This window comes from Poecile atricapillus, chromosome 28 (genome assembly GCF_030490865.1).
Source record: "Poecile atricapillus isolate bPoeAtr1 chromosome 28, bPoeAtr1.hap1, whole genome shotgun sequence".
Classification (NCBI taxonomy): Eukaryota; Metazoa; Chordata; class Aves; order Passeriformes; family Paridae; genus Poecile; species Poecile atricapillus.
This window is the reverse complement of record NC_081276.1, coordinates 3075633-3097995: the sequence shown is the minus strand read 5'-3', so window position 1 is coordinate 3097995 and position 22363 is coordinate 3075633. Positions and strand designations below refer to the sequence as shown.

At 52.9% G+C, this 22363-nt stretch overlaps 1 protein-coding gene across 7 annotated transcripts; it reads right to left on the bottom strand.

The window, feature by feature from the left end:
• Nucleotides 1-503: 503 nt before the first annotated feature.
• Nucleotides 504-14850, bottom strand: MIER2 (MIER family member 2). 7 transcript variants are annotated; one of them, XM_058858646.1, is made up of 13 exons: nt 14816-14850; nt 10692-10779; nt 10035-10183; nt 9449-9574; nt 8696-8819; nt 7903-8012; nt 7210-7279; nt 6276-6442; nt 5754-5835; nt 5569-5663; nt 4552-4784; nt 3496-3632; nt 504-2847 (listed from the first exon to the last, which is right to left on the bottom strand). In XM_058858646.1, exons 1-13 carry the CDS (start codon nt 14822-14824, stop codon nt 2378-2380), a joined length of 1860 nt encoding a protein of 619 aa, XP_058714629.1. In that variant the 5' UTR covers nt 14825-14850; the 3' UTR covers nt 504-2377. The 7 variants fall into 7 exon arrangements, with proteins under 7 accessions (XP_058714629.1, XP_058714635.1, XP_058714630.1 ...); XM_058858652.1 differs by having other exon boundaries at nt 4681-4784; XM_058858647.1 differs by having other exon boundaries at nt 6276-6427.
• Between the last annotated feature and the right edge of the window lie 7513 nt (nt 14851-22363).

Below are 22363 nucleotides of genomic sequence, written 5' to 3'. Positions count from 1 at the left end.
TCCTACCCTGCCTGAAGGAGAGCACTTGTGGAGGGCAGGAGCGGATCAGACAGTAGAGGCAGGGACCCCTATTCTTGCTTTGCCATCATTATACACTGGACTGTGTCATCTTGGCCTCCAAAAAGAAGACAGACTTCTGGCTCACTTTCAAATTAGGTTTTTAATTAAATAAATAACGGTGAGGGGTCTTCAAGGCAGTGTCACTTCACAGTGTAGGGCTGGGGGGCGAGGGAGAAAAGAGTCCAGCATTGGGAGCGGCTCAAAGTGAATGTGCTTTGTAAGAAGGGAAAAAGAAAACCCCAACAAAAAAAAACCAGAACCAAACCTCCTCCCCCAGTGACTCCCCCTCCCTGTTCCAGCCTTTTTCACCCCTCTCCTCAAAGTTTCGTGGAAAAAGCGCTGCACTCATGTTGAAAGACCCCATGCAAATCTGTAAACAACACTGAAGGACATGAAGAGATTTCTGCCTCAGCCAGCTCCCCTCTCCTTTCACTAGGGCTTGAAATAAACCAAAAGAAAAAATGGTTTCAGGAAAAATAAGAATGTTCTCAGCTGATGGAGGAGATGCCAAGGCCTGGCCCTCCCTGGGAGGGCTGCCTGTGCTCTCACCCTGCCTCTTTTTCTCCCTTCAGCCAAGGAGAGTCCTCTCACCTCCAGAAAAGGGGAATCACAGCCTGGGCAGTTCCACTATGGATCAGGCACTCGTGTTTGCTTTCTGTTCCCAGCAGCTGGGAGCAGCTGGAGGGGAGGCCCCTGCCCACCACATGTGGCTGACAAAGCCATGCCAGGTGAAGGCAGCTGCATGTGCCTGGGGCTCAGCACCTCCCAACACAGAGCTGGAGACCGAAGCAAATCCCTGCTAAAGCACACAAACCAGATCTGGGGCTTAGGAGATGAGATCAGGTCTAATCCTGACATCCCATGGAGCTGTTTGATGCTGTCTCCATGCTCCTGCTGCAGGGCTGAGCACAATTTCCCAGGGCCAGGTAAAAGGAGGATGCAGGCTCGTGGGTTTAGGTACCTGCCAAATTCACTGGCAGCAGAGCCAAGTGCACAATCACAGCTCCAAGGCCTCTACCAAAGCAAGCAAAAACCCTCAACCCAAGCCCCTTCTCAATGTAAGAACACAGCTGGAAAAAAGGACTATCTGCACCAGAGCCTTGCCCAGCAGGTGAGTGGAGAGCATTTCCTGCATGGAAAAAGGGGAATGAGAACACATTGAGCCAGTGGCCAATCCCAGTCCTGGAACACACCTGGGAAGTGAAGCAGCTTTGGATTCCAGCACACTCAAGGACAGGCTCCCATGGCTCTGCACAGCACCTCGCACCTCCCTGAATGTGGCAGAAAAGCCACACTTTCCTCTCAGAACAGCCTGTTCTGTGACACAGGGAGGGGCAGGGATGCCCAGGGATGCTGTGCTCCCCTGCCTGGGACTGTGCTAGCATTCATATTCCAGGCTTCACACCCTGGAAGCTAAGCAACCTCCTCCCTCTGCTGACAAATTGTTGGAACAAACCGGGAAGTTGCAGGTGTTTTCACCTGCATTTTACCCTCTTGCATTGTGGCTCAGTGAAGATCAGGTCATCCCCTGCCAGCAGCAGCACCACAGCTCTGGGCCAGCATCACTGTGAGTCTAGAAACTCCTGTAACTCCCCACACATGTTCTCCCTGGCCCAGCATGGCACGGGAAGGTGAGAAGAACTCGAGTACACACGATGCTGGATCCCTTTCCAAGACCTGACACTTCTGCCCAAGGGCTGGGCCAGGCCACGTCCCACCTGCAGCTGGTGGAGGAAGGAATACATGGCTGCTGGAGGGGGAAGCAGTTGGGTGCCTGCCTGTCATGACCCATGGCTGCTGGGAAAAGGACAGGGTGAGTGGCTCCTACACACTGCCTGTGGGAGAAGGGCCAAGACTCATCAGCCTCCCTTGGCATCACCGTGCCCATCTCTGCAGGAAACTCCCAAGATCTTGCACCCCCAGACTGCACCCTCACCATGATGGCAACACATCCCTCTTCTCAAAGCACCTCTGCCCTCAGACTGTCCCGCTGGGGCCAAGGGACACGTCCCCTGTCCCGAGGCAGGGACTCTCTGAGCGGACTGGCATCACCTGGGGTGACACATGGCCAACGTAGGAGGGGGGTGATGGACCTCCCCACTCAGGAAAGCCAGCCACCACTTTGCACGATTGTATCAGGATACACTGGAGCAGAAAGGTGTTTGGTTTCACTGTAGCCTTGGATCAAGGAGGATGGAAAGACGGATTCCGACCAACAGCTCCAAACTGCCCCTACAGGACAGTGGAAGTTCCAGAATTTCACTCAGTCAGGTCAAAGTCCTTGCTGGGTCTGTGACAAATTTGTGACTGGAGACTCTCACTGTGACAGAGGCTCTGACCGAGCCACAGGTGCTGGGCAAGCCTGATGAGCAGTCAGGAAAGTATTTACATCTCCAATGCCAATGAGACCAAAATCTGTGACCGATAAGGACACTTGCGCAGGGGCCACCACTGCCTCAGGGTCTCTGTCCAAATCCACAGGGCCAGCAATTAAAGGCAACCCCTCATTAATGTCTGCAGGGAGAGTGAAGTCCATGGTTATTGTCTCACCAGAGTTCTGCAACGTCTCCTGCTTCTCTGCCAGTCCTGGTCCTGCGGGCGGCAAAGCAAAGAGCTCCGGCTCAGAGGGGGTGCCAGTGTGGCGTGGGCAGGGCACAGGGACAGCTGATGTCTCCTCTGAGGGGTCGAAGGAGCAGTTTGTCTCTGAGGGGGTGCTGCACTCGTAGCCCTGCCCCGACTCGCTGATGCTGCCCAGGCTGCAGGCCGTGCTCTCCACACTCAGGGGCTCTGCTCAGGTGGGCACAGCCAGGGGGGGAAGAGAGAAGGGGACACAGCAAGGGAGAGAAAGCCACAGTGAGTTCACAACGCCCAAACACCCAGGGCAGTCCCACCTAATCCCAGCAGTAATTGTTTGATGGCACAAGTGTTGCTTTATTACAGCAACCGAGATCTCCCCGCCAGCGTGTACCGAGGGAAGGCAAGATGCCGACAGCAGATGGGAGGCCATCAGTGTTTCTATGGAAATTAAAGGAAACCTCACAGACACACTGCAAGATAAGCCAAACCCTAAATCCTATCCCCTCGTGCCAACAACCCCTGGGAGCTGCCCACACAAAGCCTTCATCTGTGGTAGGACAGTGTGGGAATGAACCCATGTTGGGCTCCCTGCAGATCTTCTCACAGCCAGCTCAGTGTGAAAGCAGCTTGCACATGACTTTGGGGGCCTTAACCCAGCCTCTGGAGGAGCTGCCTGCGTCAGTGCTTTGGAAGCACCTCACTCAGGTGCCCAGTGAATAATCCTTTTGTTTTGGGAATGATCTAGGCCACCCCTCCAAGCCCAACACAGGAACAACTGTTTTATAGTCACCCCCGGTCAATGCAGAGACTCTTCTGCTGAAACCAAAACCCCACGGCAGACAGACAAAAAGGAATTACCTGTGCTCTCAATTGGTATCTGATCTTGACCAAAGTGAGCATCCAGGCAGCCAGCTGCAGAAGGAATTGGTGGGGAGCTCCGAGAACGACTCGTGTTTTCCACTTCAACCCCATCCAGGTCATTGTCAGTGAAATCCCTGTGGGGAAAGAGAGAGAGCCTTGCCACCACCTGCTAGGCAGAAAGATGCAGGCAGGAGAAAAGGTGACTGGGATTAAAACCCATCAACAAATAAAGCAATGGGACTGTAGAGACACCACTAGAATGAATGTCCATCCCTCCTTGCTCTGCAGAGCCTGGTTTAGACTCTGCCCTGAGGAGGTGATCTCAGGAAACACAGTGTGGCCAAGCCCATGATAAACCAAAATGGGCTCTTCAGCTTCCTAAAGAGCTCTGCCCCCAGTTTTGTGAGCCTCAGCCAATTCCAAAGGGAAATAAATATTCAAATGCCCAGAGAACACCCAGCTCCATGGAATGATTGCGGTGGGTCCTCAGTGTGCCAGCTAAGAGCAAATGGTGAGAACATATTTTCCCACCTTGAGAAGATTTAAGATTTCAGGTATTTTCCTGTCTTGCATCAGAATTAAAAAAAAAAAAAAAAAAAAAAAAAATCTGAGCCTTTATCTGGTGTTTTTAATTGATTCAGCTTCAATATTTCATTTTGACCTATTAAGAGATTTCCGTTTCAACCTTTTTGAAAAGGTGTATTTTGAAAAGTACCTTCTGTAATTAGCATACATTTCAAAGGGAAGAATTTGCCTCAAAGGGAAATTAATTCAGGTTCCAAACCACCAGAAATAAGTGCATTTTTGAATTTAAAAAGCTCCCTTCCCAAAACCTCATCAAACTGAGTTCTTTCACCGAAGTCAGCTCTGAATCCCTGTCCCCAGTCGTTTGTGAATGCATTTGTCTGAAACAAAACTACTTCCAGCACACAGAAAAGGACAAGAAAGTCCCCATCCAAGCAAACAGTTCTTTTATCTTCCCTCCCCACACCAGCTTAGTGTTTGTGCTCTGAGAACACCCCGTGCATCCCTCCATCCTCCCACCCGAGAAACCTTCTGGAGAAGAAAGCGCAGTCTGTTAAGCGGAGGTGCTTTGCAGCAGGAATCTTCACTGGGAGGTTAATATTACTAATTTTAGTGTGAGAATATTCCACGCACGTGGCTCCAGGGTGGAGGACGTACTTCTTCCTTCCTAGACGAGTCTGCTGAGTGAAGTAGTCATAGCGCTCTGATTTTTTCCACATGTAGTAATACTCCACGCACTCGCCCACCGACCGGGTGCGGACCTGAGGAGAAACACCCCAGTCAGGACATCCCACCCCCATCCAGGTGCATCTCTTGGAGCAAGGAGCTATTTTCCCATTTAACCAGCACAGAGAATTAAAAGTGCATTACAGTGATTTACATTGCTATGGACACATTGCTGCAGAACAGAAGCACGTACTGAGGTTTCCGAGGTGGCCAGAGAAAGAACTCCCCACAGCACACAGCTGTTGTCACAGACCCGTGTGGGCCACACACACTCGTGCAGGACTTTCCTGCGCTTCCAGCAGCAGCACACTTAGCAGAAAGAGCAAACCTGCATCCATTGTCACTGGCCAGCGTCAACATGCCTATAATTAACCAGTGGTAGAACTGGACTCTCTGGTTCTGCCAACTCCCAGCACAGCAGCATGTCCCGGGGCCCAGCTCTCCCTACAACAGCATCTGCCATTCTAGAGGACCCCAGGGGACTTTACGAAACATCCACATGCTCAACTCACTCATTCACAGAAGTACTGCAAGGGCTGAGAGTTTGGAAAGAACTTTTGAGACTCCAGAAAGGGCTAATCAGTAATTAACTGACATCACTCATGCAGGTCAGTGGTGTTTGTGACTTCTCCCACCTGGAAAATAAGGCAGAGCAGGGCAGTGAACAGCCCATCACCTGCTGGCATGAGTCAACACAAAGCCTGGGATTGGAACTCGGCCATCCTGAACTCCCTGTGTCAGCCGAGGCCCAAAGCACACCTCTGGTGCCCAAGCACCTGCCTCCTTCCCCTGCTCCTGACCTGGGGGGAACAGCCTTACCTTGTTTGCTTGGATAAGGTGAAAGTTTTTCCCATGGACCCTAAAGCCATGCTCAAAATTTCTACATTCTTCCTCGCTCCAGGCACAAAGCTCATCTGTAGCAGAGAGAAAGAGATGGAGGAGATGTGCAGAATCTAGAAAGAGCTGTACATGCCTTGATGAACCCAAATGAAGGGAGTCCTCACCTCTGATAACCTTCACGTTGAACCGTAACCTCCGCAGTGCCTCCTCTGCATTGAAGTTGCATTTCACCAGCTCATACAAAGCCTGGGAAACAAGGAAATCACTCACAGCACGTACCTGAGCAACACACCACAAACCAGCCCGCTCACGATTCACATTTGTCTCGTAAAACTTCTATTTCCCAGGAGCCACCTTGCTGCTAAGCCCAGCTTGGCCATCAGCAGAGACTACCACACTTTTTAAGAGACTGGATTACAAACCCTGGGACTCGACAGATGCAGCTCCACCACAATCTAACCTGGCTAGCTTGAAGTAAACACAGCTGCTCTGAAATGATCTGCTGACTTTTCCAGTCTTCCCCATGGGAGGGTAACCAACCTCCCCAGACCGCAGCTGGGCACACACCCTCACTTATCCATGAGGATCACTGGAGTCTGACCTCGTTCTGACCTCAGCAGGGAACATGGCACTGTTGTACCAGCACCACCTGGGTCTGTGTGGGCTGCAGGAGGCCCTGAGCTCACCTGCTCGTTGTCCTTGACCACCTCTCCCTCTGGCAGGCTGCTGCCGGACAGCTCATCCCACTGCCGCTTCACAGCGCGGTACAGGAACTCTTCCACCTCCCTCTCAGGGAGGATGTTTGGGTCCCAAAGCAGCTGATCTTCATTCTCATAGGCTAACAGAAAAAGCACTGAAATAAGATAATCAAACAGAGAATTCTGCTGCTTTTTGAGAAGTGGTCTGCACGGACATGCATGGGGGAGACAGAGGAGGGAGGAAATCTTTGCTTGGTACTCCAACTCAGCACTAGAGATGGAAAACATCTGCATTTTCCCTACTGATCTTGGAGGTAGATAAGCTCTTTATATCTCTTTAAGGGTCTTTGGCATGGGCTCAGCTTGCTTCCATTGTTTCAGAAAGGTTGGCTGACAAAGTTTTTGTTATCATGTTCTCAAAGATTGCTGTTTTGATTAATTAATCCTGGCAAATAAAGACCGTTTTAGTTTTCTTGTCCAGAAGCTCAACAAGCTGGCACTCATACTACACTCATTATTGGACACAATCTGCAAATCAAGGCACCTCTGTCTACTCTGCAGACATCCCAAAATCAGAAACAGATCCAGGGAGCACTGAATGACACTAACTCACTACTTAAGGAAGATGTCAGAGGGAATAAATCAGAACATCTCCAGATGTGTGTTCCTTCTCTTTGGCTACAGCTGAGACCCCCTCCTGCAAACCTGTAACACCAACCCAGTTCTCAATGAGCTTCACCAATTCTGTACCTGTGTTCCCAGCCCTATTAACTGGGCCTTGTTTCAGCCAATAAATCTGAATGTCAGCACTGAAAATTGCCAAGCTGGCAGATACAGAGCAGGACTGGTGATCCAGAGCCCATCAAATGCCCCTGCCAGCAGCCCTACACCCAAACTAGGCACAAGGAAGAGGCTGCCTTACCTTTTTGCCTGTGCCTGTTTAAGCGGAGGATGGGAACAGTGGCCTGGTACTGAGGTCCAACCATGATCTCCTGAAATCCCACAACAGAGAGGTGAGAAAATTGAAATGGGAAATACTCCACGCAGGCTGTACTTCATGATTTAGGGACTACACCACTACAAGGCTGATTTATTTACTGGTAGCCCCCTCTGTCACTATTATTTCTAGTGAACCCTGAGTATTTTATAGGGTAACTAAGAAGATTTACTACCAACCAGATGATACTGTGGGGACCTTCAGCATTTACATAGTTTTAATGTAAAAGATCTATGGCAAGCAGCTAAGGTTGGAAATAAAACAATGCAGAGGTTCTCCTGCAACCTTCACAGCCAGAATGAATTTGGAAGTCTGCTCCTCTTTTTAGAAAGATGGTTCCCCCTCAGTAAATCCTGCTGGGAATACTGCACAGCATTTCACCTTTATAGGGCCACAGGCTGCAGATTTAATTTACCAAGGCACAACAGACTTCCCTTATCTGAAGCAGAAGATGATTTTGAGATTGTATTAAAAACCTCTCTTGTAACCCACATCTGCCACTGCTGCCCACAAAATGCAAGGCATCAAGAAGCCAAGTGGGGAAATAACATAGTGCTTTGGTGTCATGCATTTTTGAAACTCAGGAGCCCCCCTTCCCAATGCACTCAGGTCATTTACCTTCTTACACTCGTTGGATGGGATGGAATCCACCTCTGAGTCCTCAGCCATGGAGGAAGCACATGGAGATGAACATGGCTCTTTGTCTTCATCAGCAAGGAAGTTGTTTGCTTTGTGGGAAAGGAAAAGATCTGTAGTTACGAATTTTTTATTCTATTCCTTTATGTTCCCACTCCTTCCCTTCATTTTCTGTCCTAAAGTCCTTTTCAGCATGGTCTACAGTAACAACTTACCTGTATTTTAATTTTCTCACTTTAAGTAAAAGAATTTGCACACTTGCCACATGGATGGCCAACCTGGGGAGCTCAGACTCCTTAATATTTCAAGACAGCAGAAGAAATAACATCAACTTCATGCTGAGTCCCTGTCATGAATAACATCACCTCATGCTGAGTCCCTGTCACGTGCTTTGGCTTCCCACATATTCCAATATTTAGGAACTGCCACAATACATCACTCCACTACTACTACTGAATTTATTCACTTATAGAGACGTCAGATGAGGTACTGATCTTTCAGACTGCAATTACAGCAGGCAGCAAAACAATTCCCACTCTCTCAGTATTTTGAGTTACAGCTCAAGACAATTCTCCCCTCATCCCACTGCTCATCAACGCTCTGTCCTGTCCTACCCAAAGCCCGGTAACGCCTCTGCCATGCAGACAGTCCCCAGGAGGAAAAGTGGAAAATCTGATGTCAGGAGACTGACAAAATTAAGAGAACCATTCTCACCCTCCCCTGCACATCATATGTAAAAGTGAACAGCAGCTACTTAGGAACTAGTGACACATACAGCCAGGCTGGTTTGGGAATAAGTCCGATGCATCGTGGGACGTGACGGATGGAGTCAGATCGTCAGCTGAAGATTGTGTCTCCTCCTCTTCTTCCCCTGAAAGCAAATCCTTCGCTATTTGTTCCTTTTAACAACAACAACAAGAAAGTGAAAAATATTTTTAAATTAAAAAAAAATATATGAGGGGGAGTGAGGCCTAGAGTAAAAGCATTTTTGGCCAACAGTGGCCACATCCACAGATCTCCTCACCCTCCCACAGCTTGTCCAAAGACTGATTCTCTCTCACACTCCCACTACACCCAGACTATTTTCCCTAGAAGCACTTTAACAAGTGTCATGAGTAGCTTCCTATGGAAGTATGAGCAAGCATCTCTTTCTGTTGAGCTCCTCTCACAGCAAATATCTCAAAGATCCTGATAGAACAAGAAAAAAAATCCCAACCCCCTAAAACCCCACTTTCTACAGACTTTAGCTAGAACAGGAGGAGCCACGGCTTCATCTGGGAAAATACAAACTTTCCCTGGCTTTTCACACACCCACATCCATGTGCAAATACTTGTAATTGAAGTTCCATACAGAGTTTTTACATTTTGAAACAGATATCCCTTCTTCTCTAAACACTTTACATTCATGTCTCTGCACCTTGTGTTCCTCACTGGGACACCAGAACCATGCAGGCCCCTTCCAACCCCTCTGAAATGGGGGGTAACCTCAACAACCTGTGCAGACATCCAGGCAGAGAGCTGCTCTCACCTTATCCAGAGTCATATCAGGGAGGTTGGGAGTGATGTCATTGCTCTCGCTGTCCTGCTCCGAGATGGGATCAGATGCCTCATAGCCATACAGTGCGAGCAGCTCCTCAAATGGCATTTCACTACTCTGAGCAAGAGGAGGACAAAGCTGCATCAGGAAGAGAACAACCACAAGAGCACCACACCAGGCAGAGGCAGTCAGGGCAACTCTGCTACTCTGGGAGTTCTGAACAGCCTCAGATTGGGACCCGCTGTAACCTGTCCCTCTCAAAGGTAGGGAAAAGCCAGGAATTTTCACCCCAAAGCAAGATAGTCTAAGGCATTTTTAAAATACATTTATCTTTTATTCTAGATTTCAAACAGGTGAAAGATGCCAGACAGCACAACTGTATTTAAGCAGAGGAAGGGGAGGAGCAAATCCCAGTACCAGTCTTGTGCCTGGCCTGAAGAGACTCTCCTTGTCACCAAGAACAGTCTGTGTTCCTCTGAGTTCTCTGTGGGACCACTCACAGCTGAAGTCAGGGCTTCACACAGCAAATAAGCAAATCCACCAGGTAATTTCCTTTCCCCTCCCCTCCTGCCTTTACCTGAGAGGCACTGAAACTCTTCTCCAGCTCTTCTAAAGATTTCTGTTTCTCCTGAGTATCATCTTCCTCCCTTTCTTCCCTCACACCGTAGTTCTGGGAAAGGATCTCAGCCAGGTTCAGTCGATGATCAGCTGAGCCCATTGACACAACTGCAGGGATCAGAAGAAGTTGGACACTAGCACCACCATGGACCAAATCTTGAGATGCAACAAAGCCAGGGATGACCCCTTCTTGATGATAAGCCAGAGGAAGAGATTAGGCAGAACAGAGGGGAACAGAGATCACAACTGCCAGCAGTCACTTCATCAGCACAAAACCTAGTTCTATGCACATTCGAGTCCCACAACTGACTGGAAGCTGAATCTGAAGGTTTTCTGAGTATCTGGCTCCTCACTGGATTCACTGGTGTCACAACATGTGTGCACACACTGCAGCCCTTCCTTCACCTGGGGGTGTTTTTAGGTAATCACCCCTTACTCAAGAATGGGCAAATGGACACCTGCAGGAGCTCTGACATCTTTAAGCCTTTCCTCTGTCAAACAGCATGGGAATGAACCAACAGGCTGGGAGATGTTGCAAGGAGATGGGCAGTGATCACAGTAACTTTGTTTCCTCTGGAAACCAGACTGCCAAACAGGAGTGTGAACCCTGAGGTACCTGCTGCGCTCTGAAGGGCGGGCTCTCCAGGACATAGGCCACGGGCTGGGTATGCGACCACCCTCGGGCTCTGCCGGCCAACAGAGGCCTTGAGGAAAAGAGAAAAACATGGCTGAGACAGCTCTCCTTAAAAACACAACACCCTTCCACCCCACTTTACCCCACCAGCAAATACAATTCATTTAAGTTCAAAGCAAAAGTTACCTGAACCCCTACAGGGCAGTGTCAGGAACTGTACTGTTCAAAATGGGGTGTACTGAACAGTTGTTCCTAGCCTCCTCACCTTGCTCTCAATCCATGTGTTTCTATTCCATCTATTTTACCTCCAGCACTGCACTCTCTACTTATCCCCCCACCAGGCTGAGACCTCAGATCTTTGTGGTTTACATCTTCATTTAAAAGAAGGACCTGGACCCTCAGCTGTTCTAAACCCACACATTGTGTCTGAGCACAGCATTTTTAGGGACTGACCCTTCAGAGAGCAGCCAGCCACAACACCCTGTTTTCTCCCTGATGCCTCACTGCACCCAGGAGCTCAGGGGCATGAGCAAAGAAACAGCTGAGCAGGCAGGGAAGGAGTCTGGCAGAACCAGGAGTGGCTCAGGGGAGGTGGGAGAGGCTGAGCCAGGCAGAGCCCGAGCACAGACACCTGCAGGGTGGCATTTGGTGCTCGGTCACAAGTTCAGGCAGCAGCATGGGCTGAGGAAAACAACCCAGACAGAACATCTGCTGCTCCTCAGGCTGCTGTGCATGGAAGTGCTGTTCATCAGGTTCGGTCTAGGTGGGGAGCAAACAGGTAAACAAGCAAAGCTTTTGGGTGACTGACAGCAACTGATCACAAAAGAAAATCCCAGAGTCAGTCCCCCAGTCCCCAGTGACATCTCTGTAGGATACTGAGCCATCAACAATCTCGGCTGTGCACCATCACTCCTCACTTCCTCAGTTGGAGCCAGGGCATTTACAGCCTTCCATTTAGCCCCTTACAATTTATTTAAGAAAACACAGTATAGCTTCACTTTAAAATCTATCCTCTAACAACAAAGCAAAGTATTCACCAAAAAAAGCCACCACAGACTGTGGGTTCTGAATAAATTCCTTCAGCTATCAACATACAGACTGGAAATTCCATAATAACCAAGAAGATGCCTCCAGTCCACCATCCCCCAAGATAACCCCCCCCAGAGACCACCCTGGCTCCAGACAGAGCCCTGCAACCATGCACACAAAAAGAGATGGGAGAAGTTATGGGATGATGAAAGGAGAAGGGGACAGACTCCATTTTGAGGATGACCATACCAGGAAATGGCTCTGTAAGTCGGCAAAGTGTCAATGTGCCTTTGTTGGGCTTTGCTGGAATGTGACCAAGTACAAAACCCTCCTGGATAAATTCTTCCAAGCAAACAAGAGTGGTTTCATGGAAAGGGTGTGGTCTAACCTTATTCCCTCCAGGTCTTGGACAATCTGCAAAACTCACTTTGCTCAGGCAATGATCTGTAGATCAATGGCACCTCCTTGCCTGGGGATCAATAAGGCCTCTGAAAACAAAGACTGAAGCTGTTGGCATGGATGGGCTGGCTTGAAAAGGTGTCAAGAATACTTCAGGAACAATGAGATCTCCTATTAATAACCAAGTGCTGAAAGTAGGAGGAGGCCACTACAATAGCATGACAATTCCATAACTACTCAAGAGTTTTGTGGAGCACCAGAGCAAGTGGGAATGCTGGAGTCACCATGGAATAACCATGATGTGCTGGGGCTAAGGAAACAAGGAACAAGTGACAGACAAAGCAAATGGCCCACTCCATGCCCAAATTTAAACATGAGTGGAATGGAACAGTCCCTCAGATTATTCTCAAACCCAGAGGACCACAGAAACAAGAGGCAAAGGAATAGAAGAGAAAGGCAGGACTGGCTTAAAAATTCAACTGATGACAGAATATTCCTGATTGCCCTGATTACCAGTGCCACAGGATGTGGGGTTACTTGGTCTGAAGGTGAGGTAAGTGCAGCCTGACACCACAAATCCAAACATCACACAGGAGGCAGAAATGCAAGAGCATGGCATGCACCACAAACAGAGAACAGTTCTGGGCCAGGGTGTCACTGCTCTTGCTGCTGGTGAGGGATTCCATCACCATCAAAGGTCACAACAGGAAACTCCAGTTATTCTCACAGTGCACTGTGATGCTGGAAACTGGCTCCTGTGCCCATGTGATATTTAATCTTGGGGGGGCAAAAAGGGAGATTATTTTAATCTCACTTTACCATCCCCAGCACCACTTTCCTCCTGCCAGCTTCTGCTGCTCAGGCATAAGAGTAACTTTCCTCTCAGAAGTTACACTGAGGTTGGTCAACTACTCACTCTCATGTTTGTATTTCTGGGTGACTCCTGCACTCCCTCCTTAGGTGTGGACTCAAGGTTCTGAGAACATGGAAGGAAGTTCAGCCATCATTTAGGAAACACAGGCAGAGTCTGAGCTTTCTGCCCTGACAAAGTAATTTCCCAGTGTGAGGCCAATTGTGTCTACCCTGAGAAAACCTTCCAGACTGAAACCACTCTTGCAAAAAAAATGATGAAAAAAAGGAAATTTCCCTTTCCAGTGTTACCCTTCAATAGCTAACATAGTTTCCTCAGCCAGTCTAACACTTATTTCAGATTCAGCAAGAAGTGTTCCTCCTTCCTGTGCCTGGTCCACACTCCTTGGCCATGGGGCCATTTTCTACAAACTCCAGCTGCAGTCAGAGGGAAGCAGCAGGGATGGAAACAGATTTGTCCTGCAAGTTATGTCTCTGAAAGACCAAAGAATGAACAGATGACACAACACACAGACCACCTTCTGCACTGCTCAGAAAGATCAGGGCCCCATCACACACCTGTGCAGTGTCACAGCAGAGATGCTCCACAGCCAAACCTCATCCAAGAGACAATGACAGTTCCTGGATGTCCCCTGGACAGACTTCTCTGAACCACAGCCGTGCAGGTGCTCTGGCTCAACAACATGCCCAAATAACACTTTGGCACAAGTGAATGCAACAGCCTTGGTGCTCCACCAAAAGCCAAAGCATAGTGGATGGGCAAACAGGCCAGGCAGCACCTTCCTCATGTAGAACCCTGAAATACCCTGGAAGAGAAGCCCTGCCCTGGGATGAGACGCTGTCACAGCCGGTGGGGATCCGAGATCCTGCCACAGAGTACCATGAAGTCTTCCCAGCACCCTTGTTCCATGCTGTGGTCACCATGAGGGTCACGCCAAAGAAATGAAGTGTCTATGTGTCACAACAACCACTACAACAAGTCAAGGATATTTGAGGGACATGGTAAGACTCAATGGGCAATGGCATCACCAGCTCAAAGTGCAGTGGAGTGATGGCAGAAATGTTTCAGCACAAGACACCAAGGCAAATATGACATGGCAACTGGGGAGGCAGTGAGGAGTCCCCAGCTGGCCCCCCTGCCTTCTGACCTCTAGGCAAGCTGGTGAGAACCATCCTGGCCATCCAAACCAACCATTCCTGACATGTTCCCCAGCCCTCTGCCATTCCCAGGATCCTGACCTCCGTGCTCCCCCACTGCTCAGGCCGCCTCTCACCTGAGAGCCTCTGCAAGCCCCTTCCAACAGCTCCAGACCCCTGACCCCGGCTCCAGTGACCCCACACCGCCGTCGGGCTCTGCTGGGCCGCAGCCCCGGGGCTCCCAGTCCGCTCTGCCCCCGGCCCTCTCCCCCCGCGGTCCCGAAGCCCCCGGCCCGCAGCCCCTTCACGCCGCTCTCCGGGCCCCTCTGCCGCGGGTCAGGCCGCGGGGTCCCCGCGCCGGCGCCGCCCGCCCCGGCTCTCCCGCCCAGGAGCCCCTTCCCCTGCCCGCCCCCGCCGGCGCTCCCTGCCCGGCCCCGGCGCCCCTCGGCCCCGGCCCGCCCCCGCCCCTCGGCCCCAGCCCGCCCAGGGCCTCGGCGTCCCTCGGCCCGAGAGCCCCCGCCCCGGTGGCCCGCAGCGGCCCATCACCCCGCTGCCGCAGGACGCCGGCCCCGGGAGGCCCCGGGCAGCCGCGGCTCGGGGGTCCCGGTGTCCCCGCCCGGCCGGGAGCGGCCCCGGGCCCGGCGCGACCCCGGCGGCGGCTCCGCGCTCACCTCCGCCATGGCCGAGAGCGAGCGGCAGGGGGCGCGGGCCCCGGATGCGGCGGCGGCCGCTGATTGGCTGCGGCGCGCGGGGGCGGGGCCGGGGCCGGCTGAGGGGCTCCGGCTCGGGACCCGGAGTTGGGGCCCGGCCGGGGCCGGTCCGGAGTTCGGGACCGGGGCAGGGCGGGGGTCTTGTCCCGCCTTGCCGGTACATCCCGGAGGCGTACCTGGGGAGCAGCACGGAGGGAGGGGAGTGGAGGCTGCCGGTGCCCGCAGAAACGCACCCCGAGTACCGGCCGGGCCGTTTGGTCGCTGCCGGAGCCGCCCCGGGACTGCCGCTGTGAGGCCGCGCGGCTCCAGCCCCGCAGAGCCCCGCAAGGAAACGAATCCCCCGGGAGCAGCGGCCCGAGCAGGCGGTGGGAAGGCCCAGGAACGGTCCCCAGCTCCTCCAGGCCACAGGGACACACCGGGGACCACACGGGTCAGGGGAAAAACCGTACTCACAGGCCCAGCCTTCTTCATATATCACGAAGCTTGAACCTCCAGGAAACACTTTCAGGGATCCTCACTGAGCACTCCCTTGATAAAAAGTCACTGCACGTCATTTAGAGTTCAGAAGAGGGAGATAATGATTGGAGCCCAGAGAGAAGGGTCAGTGCCTCACAAGGACTGGGGTGTAGACACTATCTCATCATTCCTTGCTGCGGCTGTGCTTCAAGAACCCCTCAGATGTACTTGTGGAAACTTCCTGATGTTTATTTCCAGCTCTGTTTAACTGGTGATGACCACATGCTTCCAGAGAACAATCCTCCAGCACAACAAAGGAAGCAGGGATTCCTGCAGCCCTGCCAAGCCTCACATCCCCAGAGCCCCTCAGTGACCCCCTGATCCCTCCAGGACTCCTGGCTGAGCCAGCAAGGCAGCCCTTCCCTCGGGGTGTGCAGGGACATTTGCCACCAGACCTCACCATATGATAGATCCCGTGGGTCATCATCCAGCTCCAGTGCCTGTGCCCGGATCTGCCCCTGGCTGTGCCCACGGAGGCCTCGTGCTCAGTCTCTGCGAGCAGCCTCTCCACCCTGGCAGTTGGCTCCATGCTGGGTTTTGCTCACGCTTCTGAGCTCAGGAAGCAAAGTGTTATCAAGTGCTTCTGAAGTGGTGGTGGCCCTCGAGCTGAGAACCAGAGCACTTCACCAGCTCTTTGTTCCCTTTCTCGGAGCTGTCTGGCTCTGTTCAAAGGACTAACAGTTTGCAGATGCTGTTTGTTCAATAAAAAGAGTAACCTCGTCTCCAGCTTCAGAAAAACACGTCTGCAAGAGCTGCTGCTTTCTGCCTTGCTCCCAGCAGTGCATCCTGGTGTTCTGTCACCACAAAAAGCAGAAAGGCCGGGGGTTTGAGTCAAGGCCTGAGGTTTGGCTCAAGGCCTGGGATTTTGGGTTAAGGTCTGGGGAGAGTTCCACTCGTTATTGAGGGGCTGTCCTGGAGCAGTGCCCCTACCATTTAGTGCTTGCACTGACAACTGCAGGCTGAGTCTCTTCCAGCGGCACTTCCCTGAGGAAGCAGTGAAACACTTTTCAGGAGACACCTCTATTGCCTGGGGCATTGATTTCTGTCCTCAGAACGACCAGGCAACACATCCTGCAGCCCTGCCAGGCTCTGAAGGCAGCACATGGTGCTGAAGTCATCATCCTAAATCAGAGATTTTAGTGGCTGACATTCAGTATTCTTGTGATTTTTCAAAGACATTTTAAAAAGCCTGAAGAGCAGTGGAGTCCTGGGTGGTTCAGGCTCTCTAGGTGTTTGCGAGTGATTCATCAGAACACTCCGACAGCAGCTTTTGTACAATTGCTGCTCTGTGGACAGAGACAACAAATCCCAGATGGGTGAAGTGGCTTTGGCTGAATCTGGGGTTGATCTGCCTGCAAAACCAGGGTGGCCCTACATCCTGCCCTCCTTTCTCTCCTCCACCTGTGCCCTGTCTGGTAAGCATTTCTGCTTCTTGGAAAAGTTTTGCAGCCCTGAGAAAAAGGGCAAATTATTTTTCTATGATGAAGCTCAACCATGGAGTGTTTAGCCACAATGGATTGTAGATTAAAAAAAAGTTTACATGGGTTAAAAATGCAGTGTTGATAGGGAAAAAAAAATAGTATTGGTAAAGGAGTGATACTGCCTGGGAAAGGGGAGGTTTGTGTGGGGCTGTGTCCTGCCGTGGGTGCAGGGCGGGCTCAATGCCGAGGAGATTCTGCAGAACAGAAGCTCAGACTATAAAAAACTCTATAAAAAACTCTGGGTTTCCGGTCGTTTGAGGCTGCTGACAGACAGAACAGCTCCAAGGCTTAACAAAGCAGCTGTGAATTAGGCTTTGGAGAAGCATCAGTTTTCACCAATGCTAGATGGAGCTCTGCTACTCGCAAACACCACACCTGTGTAGGCTTTCAGACCAGTGTTCACACTTCTGAGCTGTGCCGGTGTCTCAGGATCCCCCGTGGCTGTCAGCTGCCCAACACAGCTTCCAGGGGCCTTTTCCAGGTTTTCTGAGGCAGAGGACAGGTGATAGGATGGCAGGGTCAAGGTGAGCATCATGGCTATATAGTTCCCTTCTCATCCTCCCAACTTGCCTCCCTCCCTTCCTCCTTCCACTTCAAGTCATCACAACCCACAAATGTAATTTATTTACAATCAAAATACTTATCATATCACGGTCTCTGCAGGGCTCACAAAAATGGGTGCAATATCTACAGACGTAAATTCAGTGCAGGCTTGGGCTTGCACAGGATGAGTCCTGCAGGTCAGATAACGCTCAGGCTGCCATCCTGTGTGCTGAAATCCCAGCTGGCACCTCAGGGTACAGGCAGGAAGATGTGGTTTGACAGCAATTCAAGTAGGCACGCCGAGGGTTTGCAGTTTCACAGCCTTTGCGCCGGCACAGCTGCCAAATAAACCACCCCTGGGATGGCCAATCCTTTCAGGATGTCAATGTTCCAAAAAGGCCAGCTCCGAGAGGACAGGAACATCTTTTCCCTCACATGCTCTGCTGTGTGGTGACAGCCAGAGGGACAGCCCAGGGGACAGCAAAGCCACACAAGCCTCTGCTGCCACAGGACACAACGGCTGCTCACTGGCATTTGGTGCAGTGTCCCCCTGACCTGCTGCTTCCCCACAGCTCCTTGGTTTCCATGGGGTCGATCCTGCAGTCAGTGAAGCTCCTGCATTTGAAATATACGCTGAGGGCAAGTGTTTCTTGCTGGTGTCAGTAATTAATAGCAGATGCTTGATGAGGGATGTGTGGAGGCCAGCCATGCCCAGACTTGGGTCCCCGTGCCCCTCTGCCAGGGCAGGGTCTCCATGTCCCCGTGGATCAGGGCATCCCAGGGACCCCTCATCCACCTGGCTGGGCAGCTTGACCCCCTCCAGCCTTGGCCAGGCACACAGGTGTGTTTGTTTACCTGTGCACGTGTCCTGCACACTCACCCCTGCAAACAACCCTCACCTCCATTCCCTCCATGCTGCCTGGGGGCTGTGGGTGTGTAACCCCGAGGGAGGGAGCTAGATGAAGGAGTGCTGATGAGGAACTCATTAATTCTGGTGCCTGTCAGCCTCACAGGATGATGATAAAACGCTGCATCCTTCTGGAGCAGCGGGAGGCAGCAGCAGGACCGGGAGGGAGCAGCCTGGCCATCCCACACCCCTCCTTGCAGCCAGGCCTCCCATCCTCCCACCCTGTGTCCTGACATGGAGCTTGCATCCAGTCCCCCTCTTCCCCAGGATCACCTGGGAGGGGTGGGAGCATTGTGAGGTGGATAAAGATGGGATTGTGCCGGCACCATGTCCACAACAGCCGCAACCCAGTGGCAGCAGGATTTGGAAGGGTGTGTGGGCTTGGATGGCACCTGGAATGATGCCTTCCTCTTCAGCCCCTGGAACGGGGATGGTGCCCTCCTTTCCAGCCCCTGGAACGAGAATGATGCCCTCCTTTCCAGCCCCTGGAATGGGGATGGTGCCCTCCTTTCCAGCCCCTGGAATGGGGATGGTGCCCTCCTTTCCAGCCTTGTGCACACACGGGTGTTTTGGCATGTCCAGCCTGTGACCACATGCCTGTGTGTGCCACTGTATGAGGTGGCACCTTCACAGGGCACCAGCCTGTGTTTCTCTGACTGCCTGGATGCTGACAGAGGCTCTGGTGGTGCCTGGCAGCATTCCAAATTAATTCAGTGCTGTCCTTCCCATCAAACAGCCACAGGAGAAGGCATTTCTCGTCCCCATCTTTATTCAATGTGCCAAACGCGCCACTCCTGGGCCTCACAACATCTTGTTCACAGCTGCAGCTTCAAAAGGACCAGGGGAGAAGGAAGGGGAGATTGTGTGGGAGGCACGGAGCGTGCTGGGGCTGCTTGTGGTCACCATGCCCCATCAGGGAGGAGCTGAGACCCTCTGGCCACCACTCCAGCTCTGCTCCCCCAGGCTGCTGGGACCTGGCTGTCCCCAGCCATCCTGCAAGGCCATGTGAGGTGCCTCAGACAAGGTCTGGGGCTGGTGGAGCAGAGGGCAGGAGGTGGATGGGTTCTGTCCTACTCAGAGCTGCCTCTGCCCCCTCCTATTCTTCCCCGCTCCACTCTTAGCCCAGCCCTATCCATCTTACAGGGCTGAAACCCAATTACCATCCCAGGGAGGATGTTGCGGTAGTTTTTTTAGTTTGTTAGCAGAGTTAGAAGCTTTTGCGTTTGTTTATCCCTTCGGCTGGCGGCCCGGGGCTTTTCCCCCGCTCCTTCCCCCGTGCCGGGGTTTGTGCTGCCGCGGCTGTGCCTGCCGGGGCTCCCCGGTCCCGCTCCGGTCCCGCCGGGGTTCCCCCCTGCCCCCGCTGCCCGCTGTGTTTACCGTCCCTACCGGCGGCTGTGTTTACCGTTCCCAGCGGGGTTTTCTGCCCCTCGGCCCCTTGCCTCAGCCTCCGCCTGCGCCGGGCTCGGAGCAGGTGCTCCCCCCTCTCCGTGCCGCCGCTGTTTCCGCGGGGCCCTGGCGCTGTCCTGATGCCCGGTCCCGTACCTTCCTCCGGCTCCGTACCTTCCTCCGGCTCCGTACCTCCCTCCGGTCCCATCCCTCCCTCCGGTCCCGTACCTTCCTCCGGCTCCGTCCCTCCCTCCGGTCCCGTCCCTCCCTCCGGTCCCATCCCTCCCTCCGGTCCCGTACCTCCCTCCGGTCCCGTACCTTCCTCCGGTCCCGTACCTTCCTCCGGTCCCATCCCTCCCTCCGGTCCCGTCCCTCCCTCCGGTCCCGTACCTTCCTCCGGTCCCGTACCTCTCTCCGGCCCCGTACCTCCCTCCGGTCCCATCCCTCCCTCCGGTCCCGTACCTCCCTCCGGTCCCGTACCTCCCTCCGGTCCCGTACCTCGCGCCGCTCCGGCCGCCGGCCGCGGGGCCCCGAGTTTCGATTTCAGCCCGCGTTTTCCTCCGCGCTGTATCCGTTTCCGTTTTCCCTATGGGTTGTTGTACATTTCCGCTTTGCCTGTGTCCCCTCCAAAGCGATTCAGATATCCCTGTTTCGCCCCTCTTCCCCCCACTGTGCGGTTCCACCCCGCGGCCCCCACTCCCTAATTCTTGGCATTTTATTTGAAGATATCCATTCTGTTATTCTGGTATTTCTTATTAGTACCTAGCAGTAGTCGGTTTGTAGAAAGCTTGTATGCCCACCTGCTCTAAACATAAACAAGCTTCCTGACTGGTTTTCACGGTTTCCAAGCCCCCGAGGCGTTCACCCTTTAAAAGAAGCGGTCAGATCCTCGGTCCTTTGTCCTTTCTCCTGGATTCCCCTTTACAGAAATAAAGTTGTGAATTATAACCCAGAAGAAAAGTCCTCCCCTGCTCCTTCACCCGATTCTGTGGACTCGTGCTCAAGGTGAGCCAGTGAGCTCAGATCCTGGTCAGGACCCAGAAAGAGGTTCTGGACAGGATTCCCCCTGGCCCCGAGCCGGAGAAGAGAAGAAAAAACTATTTGAGCTAGCCGTGGATCTGTGGCCCGGGTCAGGAGGGGGTGGTGCAGTGGCAGAGATGTCCATTAGCCTCCGGGATGGAGATGGAGCGATTGGAGCTCGAATGGCCTCAGCAGGACCCCGATGACAGCCTGGCTGCCCCAGCTGCACTGGGATGACACCAGAGCGGTTCAGTCCCGGTTTGGAGCCCAGGACAGGGATCTCAATGCAGATTTGGAGCCCTGTGCATGCACACGTGTGCCTTGTGTGTGCTTGTACGACTTAAAGCCACTCCAACACCCACAGGAGCTGCCCCAGGGGCGGCCCGGCCATCTGACTGTAAAGCAGCCCAGAGCTGCTCCCTCCTCACCCTCGCTTGTCCCACTGGAAGAAGGATATTTAGCGGTGGAGCCTGCTGTGCTCTGAAGTTTAATTAACCCCATCTCCCCCCTGAACAGGCTTCCCTTCCTCTGCTCAAATGCCACAAATGATCCTTTGCAGATGCTAATCTGCAGAAGAAAAAAAAAAAAGATTCCACATTTAATTGCAGAACATAAAGATATTACAGGGTCATTAAAACACCATGAATATGGAAATGAAATCCACAGGCATCCATGCAGATAATAGCAGGGAAAAGGGAGTTGCAGGTGAAGCTGAAAGGTGGAAAGGTGGAAAGGTCAGCTCCATCTGGATACATCATTAACCCTCTGCTCCAGGGGGTTAACCCTCTCCAGGAACCCTCCAGTGGCCAGGGGGTGTCTCAGGACTCTTGTTTGTGCTGGCTTCACGCCTCGGGACCCGCAGCAGGGGGAGGGTGGTGCTGGCCCGGGCAGAGGCCAAGTGGCGAGGGTTGGCCCTTGCTGTGGGGGTTTTGGGGATCAGCCTCTGCCTGCAGCTGCAGGAGCCTCCAAAAATGGCTCGAATCCTTGCCAAACCTAGTCTGTGACTTGGACCATGGGACCCGACAGCCCAGGGAGGGATGCTGAGATGGTTTTGCTCTTCAGGGACTCCTTCCCAGCGCAGGCCAGCTGTGGAGCCAGGCTCAGCCCCCCGTGTGCCTCATTACTGGGTTGATCCCAACACCCTGGCTCCCCTTCACCCCAGCTCCCTCCCTCCTGCTGCTCACACTGCCAGCTTGACACTGACGTGAGCTGCTAAGTGGAAAAAATTAATAGGGGCCTCACTAATTGGAGCTGAGCCACCAGGAAAGAGACACAGGCCAGGGTGGCTCTGACACCCGGCTGCAGACGGGTGACGGGTGCAGTGGTGTGGCAGGGCCAGTGGGCAGGGTGGCCACAGCCAGCTGGCCTTGAGGGCTGTTTGTCATGCCCAGGGTGCTGCCGTGCCTCTGTCCTTGCAGCCTTTGGGATGTCCCCAAGGAGCCCCTGGAATTCGGGTCCTGCCAGCTGCCACTGCCTGATGGGAGGTTGCAGGTGAGGAGGGAGTGGTGCTGCTGGGACACCTCCAGATCCTTGGGACCCTCCAGATCCCCAGCACAGCACTGTGGTGCTGTTGTGCCGAGCTGCCAGAGCCCCCCTGCTCTCCCAGCAGCAGCTTTTGCCTCCAGGGAGAGCGTGAGGAGAAAAGCAGATTAGAGT

Excerpts from the sequence above, each read along its gene's own strand:
- MIER2 (XM_058858646.1), bottom strand. Across the intron at positions 8,820-9,448 it reads CTGATATGACTCTGGATAAG|GAACAAATAGCGAAGGATTT; the intron begins GTGAGAGCAGCT and ends TGTTGTTAAAAG. Across the intron at positions 5,664-5,753 it reads CAACGTGAAGGTTATCAGAG|ATGAGCTTTGTGCCTGGAGC; the intron begins GTGAGGACTCCC and ends TCTCTGCTACAG.